The sequence below is a fragment of the Corvus brachyrhynchos genome, unplaced genomic scaffold (assembly GCF_000691975.1).
Source record: "Corvus brachyrhynchos isolate BGI_N302 unplaced genomic scaffold, ASM69197v1 scaffold340, whole genome shotgun sequence".
In the NCBI taxonomy this organism is placed as follows: Eukaryota; Metazoa; Chordata; class Aves; order Passeriformes; family Corvidae; genus Corvus; species Corvus brachyrhynchos.
The window spans coordinates 753,194-761,402 of NW_008235987.1; the positions used below are offsets into that span (position 1 = coordinate 753,194).

The 8,209-nt window shown below is 65.1% G+C and overlaps 2 protein-coding genes across 2 annotated transcripts; one reads left to right on the forward strand and one right to left on the reverse strand.

The window, feature by feature from the left end:
* Positions 1-2: 2 nt before the first annotated feature.
* Positions 3-5,092, forward strand: GAA (glucosidase alpha, acid; the record flags this gene model as incomplete). The annotated part of the gene is made up of 18 exons (XM_017730659.1): positions 3-37; positions 372-537; positions 893-989; positions 1,072-1,191; positions 1,312-1,430; positions 1,565-1,696; positions 1,797-1,907; positions 2,069-2,182; positions 2,300-2,384; positions 2,474-2,591; positions 2,769-2,902; positions 3,018-3,169; positions 3,373-3,521; positions 3,632-3,773; positions 3,981-4,079; positions 4,255-4,419; positions 4,602-4,754; positions 4,994-5,092. Coding segments are annotated over 18 exons (2,151 nt in total), but the record flags the coding sequence as incomplete, so codon positions are not given.
* Positions 5,093-5,670: 578 nt separating this feature from the next.
* On the reverse strand, positions 5,671-8,170 carry SGSH (N-sulfoglucosamine sulfohydrolase). The gene is made up of 6 exons (XM_017730230.1): positions 8,045-8,170; positions 7,719-7,869; positions 7,308-7,464; positions 7,046-7,127; positions 6,762-6,965; positions 5,671-6,494 (listed from the first exon to the last, which is right to left on the reverse strand). The coding sequence occupies exons 1-6, from the start codon at positions 8,136-8,138 to the stop codon at positions 5,935-5,937; spliced, it is 1,248 nt and encodes a 415-aa protein (XP_017585719.1). The 5' UTR covers positions 8,139-8,170; the 3' UTR covers positions 5,671-5,934.
* Between the last annotated feature and the right edge of the window lie 39 nt (positions 8,171-8,209).

Below are 8,209 nucleotides of genomic sequence, written 5' to 3' on the forward strand. Positions count from 1 at the left end.
GCCTCGGCGTGTGCCGGCAGCGCGGCGGGAGAGTCCTGTGAGTACCCTCCTGCCCCCCTCGCTTCCCAAGGGATTGCACCTGCGAGCGGGACCCCTCACGGCCCCACAGGGCACGGGGTGGGTGCAGGGACACCGGTGTTCACCTGGGACGCTGGTGACGGCAGTGGGGTGGCTGTCGGTGGCTGAGGGGGCTTTACTTTGACTCCCTCTTCAGTTCAGTGGCTGGGAAGGGAACCAGGAATCCCAGAGCTCCGCCGAAACTTGTTTTTACTTCATGTGGTGATGAGCATCCGTGTCCCTCCCCAGCACTGGTGCCCCAGCTCCGTGCCTCCCTCCCGGCTGCTTGCTGGAGTCTCCCTTTCTCTCTGCAGGCTGAACACCACGGTCGCACCCCTCTTCTTCACAGACCAGTTCCTGCAGATCTCCACCTCCCTGCCCTCCCATTTCATTTCGGGGCTGGGGGAGCACCTGACACCACTGGTCCTTGACACAGCGTGGACCAGGGTCACCCTCTGGAATCGGGACATGGCACCCGCGGTACGGAGCAGGGCTGAGGGAGAGGGAGGCAGATTCATCTGTGCTCCTGGGGCTGGCCCTGCCGCCTCTCACGTCTTGTCTGGGGCTGGGGAGATGTGTCTGTGCTGGTTCAGCTCCGGGCCTTGCCCATACCACTGGGCAAGCCCATGGGACCCTTGTCCCCAGGGCAAGGTTTGTCCCCCCGGAGCTCTGCGCTCTGGCTCAGGGCAGAGCTCTGCTGACATGACAGTGTTTGGGACCACAAGCCCTGGGTTTGCCCTGAAGCCAGCGCTCCTGACTGGAGGCGAGGGGCAGGCAGGTGGGTGTGGGGGTCTCCAGCAGAGCCTCACAGGCACCACACCGTGCTCTGCTCCAGCCCCACGTCAACCTCTACGGCTCCCACCCTTTCTACCTGGTGATGGAGGACGATGGCTCAGCCCACGGTGTCTTTCTGCTGAACAGCAACGCGATGGGTGAGTCCCGTGGAGGCGCCGGGCACGGGCTTGGCCCTGTCCCTGTCCTCAGCTTCTTCCCCTGGCACTCGTGCTTCCCCAGACGTGCTCCTGCAGCCCAGCCCGGCCCTGACCTGGCGCACGACTGGGGGGATCCTGGACTTCTACATCTTCCTGGGCCCCGACCCCAAGAGCGTGGTGCGGCAGTACCTGGATGTTGTTGGTATGGCTGAGCCATGAGTGCTGCCGGGGTGGCTTTGCCGGGGTGGCTTTGCCAGGATGCTGTGAGTGGGGTGGCACAAGGCTGGGCCATCCCTGCCAGCACCCACCCTCCGGCTTCCAGGGTTCCCCTTCATGCCCCCGTACTGGGGCCTGGGCTTCCACCTCTGCCGCTGGGGCTACTCCTCCACCGACATCACCCGGCAGGTCGTGGCCAACATGACAGCAGCCCGCTTCCCCCTGGTAGGTCTGGGCTGCTCCCGGGGCCTCTGCCCGCAGCAGCCGTGGGGGGCTGATGGAAGCCCCATGGGGTGGGGGTCCCACAGCAGCACGTGGGGTCCCTGCTCCTCCCCAAGCACCCGCGCCTCCATCCACAGGACGTGCAGTGGAACGACCTGGATTATGCCGATGCCAAGAGGGATTTCACCTTCAACAAGAAAAGCTTTAAGGACTACCCAGAGATGGTGCGGGACTTCCACAGCCGTGGGCTGAGGTACATCATGATTGTGGTGAGTTACATGGGCGGGCTGGCACTGGGGCTTCAGCTGCCCAAGGGTGGTGATGAAGGCAGGGCTGGCCGTTCCCTGCTGTTGCTTTGTGCCCTTCCAGGATGCTGGGATCAGCAGCTCAGGGCCCCCGGGCACCTACAAGCCCTACGACGAGGGCCTGAAGCGAGGGGTGTTCATCCGAAACGCCACGGGGCAGCCCCTGATCGGGAAGGTGAGTGTGGGGAGCAGCCCCAGGGCCCACGGGACAGGGCTTGAGTGGGGCCATGGGAGCAGGACCCCGAGAGTGGGAGAGAAACACTCGGGGGGCCATGGTGGAAGGTGGGGTGGCGTGTGGGGCTGGGGGCTCTGCCCATTGCTGCCTCCCTCCTGCAGGTCTGGCCAGGCCCCACGGCCTTCCCAGACTTCACCAACCCGGAGACTCACGAGTGGTGGCACGACATGGTGAAGGACTTCCACGAACAAGTGCCCTTCGATGGCATGTGGCTTGTGAGTGGCCCTGTTGTAGCTGCTGGCTGTGGCTCCCTGGCTCCTGCCCTGTGCCTCTGCTGGGCCCTGGGGCAGCAGCGAGGTCATCCTGTCCTTTCCTTCCCCTTCCCTCCCCAGGACATGAATGAGCCGTCGAACTTCGTGGAGGGCTCCCAGGATGGCTGCCCCAACAACAACCTGGAGCATCCCCCCTATGTGCCAGGTACAGGAGTGGGTTCCAGCCCTGCCCAGGGCTGTGGGGAAGCCGGGAGGAGCCCGGGGGATGCTCTGAGCTCCACCTCTCCCGTGCAGGAGTGTTTGGGGGGCGCCTGCAAGCTGGGACCATCTGTGCCTCCAGCCAGCAGTACCTGTCCTCCCACTACAACCTGCACAGCCTGTATGGGCTGACCGAGGCCATCGCCTCCCACAAGTAAGCCCGGGGCTCCTGCTGCAGCTCCCGCACATCCTGAGGGATGCAGAGCCAGGAGAGAGACCCAGCGTGGGCAGGGGGTGGTAGGCAAGGGTTTGGTGTGTAACACAGGGCACTGGGGGAGCCCTGAGCCCCTTCTCCAGCCGGCGGGGCTGAGCAGTCCCATCCCACCCCCAGTGCTCTGCTGAGGGTCCGAGGCAAGCGCCCCTTCATCATCTCACGCTCCACCTTCGCTGGGCACGGGCGCTACGCCGGGCACTGGACAGGGGACGTGGGCAGCGACTGGGAGCAGCTCTACTACTCCATACCAGGTAGGCTGTGGAGCACTGGGGCTGCATCCACCCCTGCTTCCCCCTTGCCCGCGCAGCCGGGGCTTCTCCATGGGCTCCATCCCCTGGTGCTGCAGAGCCCCGGTGCCCTCTGCAGAGGTGCTGCTCTTCAACCTCTTCGGGGTGCCGCTGGTGGGTGCCGACATCTGCGGCTTCGTGGGCGACACGAACGAGGAGCTGTGCGTGCGCTGGACCCAGCTGGGCGCCTTCTACCCCTTCATGCGGAACCACAATGACCATGGCACCCGGGTGAGCCCCAGGAGCCCTCACCCTGACAGGCAGGGGGCTGGGCCGAGCCAGGGGCTGTCCTGCTGGCCCGGGGAGGTGGCTGGTGCAGCTGCAGGGCCGTGTGCCCCCAGTGCTGGGATGGTCCATCCTGCACCCCTGAAATGCACCCTCCGTTCCTCCCCACGCGGTCTGAGCGTCCCCTTGGGCCTCTCCCCTCCCTGCAGCCGCAGGAGCCGTACGCCTTCAGCCCACCTGCCCAGGCTGCCATGAGGAACGCCCTGCACCTCCGCTACTCCCTGCTGCCCTTCCTCTACACCCTGTTCCACCGGGCTCACAGTGCCGGCGAGACGGTGGCACGGCCCCTGTTCCTCGAGTGAGTGCCAGCCCCACCAGGGCCGATGGCCCTGTCCTGCCGGCTCAGCGGGAGGCGGCTGCAGGGTCTCCTGGCTCCTGGCAGCTGCAGGGTCTCCCCTCCTTCCCCAGGTTCCCCACAGACCCCAACACCTGGGCCGTGGACCGCCAGCTCCTGTGGGGCGGGGGGCTGCTCATCACCCCTGTGCTGGAGGCAGGACAGACCAAAGTCAGCGGCTACTTCCCAGCGGGGACGTGGTACAGCCTCGCAGGGGTGGGTGCTCCTGCTGTGTTGCACGGGGGGCTTTGCTGTGGGACCTCGTGCACATTCCTGCATCCCACCAGCCCCCCGGGGCTGTGTGTGGGTCTCGTGCCTCACCTGCCTTTGCTGGTGGCCATTTGAAGGCTCTGGCACTGGGCTGGAACTCCGCTGGCACGTGGCACCCTGGGCCTGCTCTTCCCTCTCTTTGTCCCCGTGTAGGACTCCACCATCCACAGCAAAGGGCAGTGGATCCTCCTGCCAGCGCCCCTGGACACCATCAACATCCACGTCCGTGCAGGGCACATCCTGCCCCTGCAGGTGAGTCCCCTCTGCTCCGTGGTGACACCACAGTGACCTGTCCGGCCAGCCTGGGAGGGTGGCTGTCCCCACACCGCTGACAGGACCATGTCAGAGGAGCTGTGGCTGCAGTGCCTGGCAGGGCTGAGGACATGGCTGTGGCAGTGCCCCAAGCTGTTCCTGCCCTGTGCCCCAGGAGCCCGCGTTCAGCACTGCCCAGTCCCGCGGGAAGGGCATGGCCTTGGTCGTGGCGCTGACCCCGGATGGCTTTGCCAGGGGAGACCTGTTCTGGGATGATGGGGAGAGCTGGGAGACCTTTGAGAGGGGCGACTACACCGAGATCCTCTTCCTGGCCTCAAATGTGAGCACGGGCAGCTGCTGGCGGGGGGATCTGGGCAGGGGGTCCTGGTGGCCCTGGGGCACCTGTGTCTGCTCAGTGCCTGGCAGAGGGGCAGCATGTGGGACAGGGCACCTGGAGAAGCCCTGGGTGCACGTGGGTGGCTGAGATCCAGGAGCACACGGTGACGTCCCTGCTGTCCCTAGGACGCCGTGCTCAGCCAGCTGCTGCGGGCGAGCGCCCACCTCGACGGGGTCCTGCTGGAGGCCGTGACCGTGCTGGGTGTCACCAGCCCTCCCCGGCGAGTCCTGGCCAACAGCGCCATCGTGAGCGACTTCTCCTACCGCAGTGACACCCAGGTGAGTGCTTGTCCCCACCCTGGGAAGGGGTGGTGGCCGGGAAGGGGCCCTGAGTGCAGCAGAGGAGCTGGCGGGGTGTGACCCCAGCGATGCACAGCAGGGGCCATGGGTGCCCTTCCTGGGGGATCTGTGGGTCCAGGACTGTGCCGGGCTGAGGCTCTGCAAGGGGCAGGACCCCCCTTGGCTCTGACACTCCCGGGCTGCATCCTGGCTGGCTCTCACCTTCTTTCTCCCCTCAGGTGCTGAGAGTCCCCGTGTCGCTGCCCATGTGGGAGCAGTTTGTGATCTCTTGGTCCTGAGCCAACATCGGTCACAGGGAGAGGCCCTGGGATCCGAGGCCAAATCCATCCCATCCCTTGTACCTGGAGCTGCCACTGCTCTTCCCATGCTCCTGGGCCTTGTTTCCCCTCTGGCTGCTGGGCATCGATGGAGGGGTGTGCCCTGGACTGGCACAGCCCCCAGGGACAGGGAAAACCTCATCATCGTCATCAGGGGAAAAAAGACCACCCAAGTGCCTTGTGAGACAGCAAACCTGTTACTGTGGGGAACTGGTAGCTGGGGCAGAGACTGCAGGGAGTCTCCTGGCTGTGGTTTTGAGGAGGGGGCTGTGCAGGGGGTGAGGGGGCAGTACTGTGAATAAAGCTGCTGCTTGCTGGGAGCAGCCCCAGGCTGTGTCCTTGTCCCCTCCCTCTTCTGGTCCTGAATGTGCTCAGCCTCCTGCCCCAGCTGGGATGCTCCAGCTCCATCCCTGCCTGTGGGTCTCCAGTGGGACCCCCCTGTGCCCCTTGAGGGCTTCACCCCATTTTCCAGAGCGTTGGGTGTCCCCAGCTGTTCCTGCAGCCCTGGCTGTGCCACAGAGGCCCTTGGCCTGTCCTGCTGGCCCCAGGCTGGGGGCTGATGTAGGGATGTTCTCAGCTCCAGGTGAAAATGGAGCCTTATCCTCCAGAGGCTTTATTGAGGGCCAGCTTGGCCCTTCGGCTCCTCTGGCTGAGAGCAAGGCACCAGGAATCCCTCAGTGCCCTGGGGCCAGGCGGTGTTGGTAGCAGAGGGGGCAGGCCTGGGATTTGGGACCAGCCCATCTGCGATCCCTCTCCGACCCCTCGTGCCCCGCGGGAGCACATGACTGTCCCCAGGCAGAGGTGGCACTCACAGCTCGACTGTCCCCGGGCAGAGGTGGCACTCACAGCTCGTTGTGCAGCGGCCGGCACTGGGGGCTCAGTTTCTCCCCCAGGACAGCGTCGGGGGCGCACACCCAGGGGTCCCCCGTGTCCCACTGCCACTTGAGGAGCTGCGCACGGAGCAGCTGGAGGACGTCGGCGTAGCGGGGGTCGGGGGCCAGGTTCTGGCTCTCGGTGGGGTCACGGCTGCAGTCAAAGAGCTCCCAGCGGTCCCGGTAGTAGTACTGGTGCAGGGTCTTGTTCCAGTGGGTCGGCTGCCCCGCCCTGGTGCGGTTGAGCAGGTCTTGGAAGGTGGGCGAAACGTAGAAGTCCTGGTCGATGGGGAAGGGCATCTTGTAGTTGAGGTTGTGGATGAGGCGGAAGTGCTGGTGCTGGATGGCTCGCATGGGGTAGTACATGGTCACCTCGTGGTGGCTCTGGCTGCTGAAGGCGGTGGCCCAGGGCTGCTCCGAGTCCAGGGCTGGCAGGAGAGACTTTCCAGTGAGCTGCACCCGCCTCGTGCCAAAGATGCTGTAAGCAGGGTAGGGGATGGAGAACCAGTCCAGAATGGTTGGCGTCAGGTCTGGAGGGGAGGAAAAGGGTGAGAGGAGGGACAGGCACTGTGGGAGGAAACTCAGTCCCAGAGGTGCAGAAAGGTCCCGGGGGATGGTGTCCCTGCAGGGGACCCTGCTCTGTCCTCCCTCCTCTCCCTTCCTTGCACTGGCCCTGCCAGTGCTGAAGGCTCAGGGCTGCCCCCAGGGACAGGACCCTGAGTTTCGGTGTAGGGAGGGTGGGGAGCAGCCCACACCCCCCAGGCACAGCTGTGCTCCCTCCCTCCCTCAGCTCTTACCCAGGAGGGTGGCGAAGGCCTGGCTGACCTGCCCCCAGCGCTGGGGGTGCTCGGGGGAGGACAGGAGCAGCGGCTCGGCGGTGCCTGAGCGGTACAGGTTGGTCCTGCCGCCGGGAAAGGGGATGCCGTTGTCGGAGGTGTAGATCACCAGGGTGCTGTTGAGGAGGCCGGCGTGGCGCAGCTCCTCCAGGACCAGCCCGATCCCTGCGGACGGAGGGGCAGAGCTGAGGGGGGAGGGAGGGTCTGCAGCGTTCATCAGCCCCAGCCTGGCCCGCGGCTCCCACCTTGGTCCATGCGCCCAATGGTTGTGTACTGGGCAGCCAGGTCCGCCCGGGCAGCCGGCGTGTCGGGGACAAAGGGGGGGACCTAAACGGAGACAGGGCAAGGAGCACATGGCTGACACAGAGTTGTGTCAGCTGTGACACAACTGTGTGACACTGGCGGCAGTGACAAAGTGGGGGCCAGCCCTGGCCCCATCAGAGGCTGCTGTCACATGCAGCCCCCATACGGTCCCATAGAGCCCCACACAGACCCACAGATTCTCACCTGCACTTGCTCCGGGCTGTAAATCTGTGGCTTCCAGTCAGGGATCCAGCCCATCCCGCTCTCTCCATTGCCAAATTTCTCACAGAAGGCTCCATATTGGGGCTGGGAGTGCCCGCAGCGGTGGGGGTCATGGAAGGCGACATAGAGGAAGAAAGGCCTACGGATGGAAAGGGGAGATGTGGAGGTGGTGGAGCAAAGGACTGCCCGGAGACCTTCCTGGGCTGGGGCGAGCTGGGCTCAGCAGGAGGACTCCCACCTAATCTGGGCTTCTGGATATGGAGTGACTCAGGGACAAGGGGCCCGTTCCTGTTTGTGACCAACTGGACCATGAGGACACATCCTCACTGAAGCCAGTTTCCCTCCTCTCCTGTGCCTCTCACAGCCATTCCTGGGATGAGGGGGCCATCTCACCTCTCGTCCTGGCTCTGCAGGAACTGCCGGACAAGCACCTTGATCCGAGTGATGTTTCTCCCAACCTGCAGGACCGAACTGTTCTCCTCTGTGTAGGCGAAGTCGAAGGGGTACACAGCCTCTGGCCCCACGTGCTTCTTCCCAATTATTCCTGTGAGAATGCAGTGCTGTGCCAGGAGCAGTGGGAGGAGGGGGAATGTGGCCGCTGTGTCTCCTCTCTGCGGGGACAGCCACGGGTCCAGGCAGTGCTCCCTGGCCCGCGGGCAGTTTAGCCACCAAGGTCTCTCAGTGGGGTTTGGTGCTCCCTCCCTGTCCCGGCTCCCTACCTGTCCGGACGCCGGCGTGGCGGAGGAGCGGGGACAGCCTCCGCACGCCGTCAAAGGAGTTGAAGTGATGCACGTCCTGGTGCAGCCCGTACATCCCGTTCTGGTGCTGCAGGTGAGGGGACACAGCACGGTCGAGCCAGGGCTGCCACACAGCCCCGAACAACA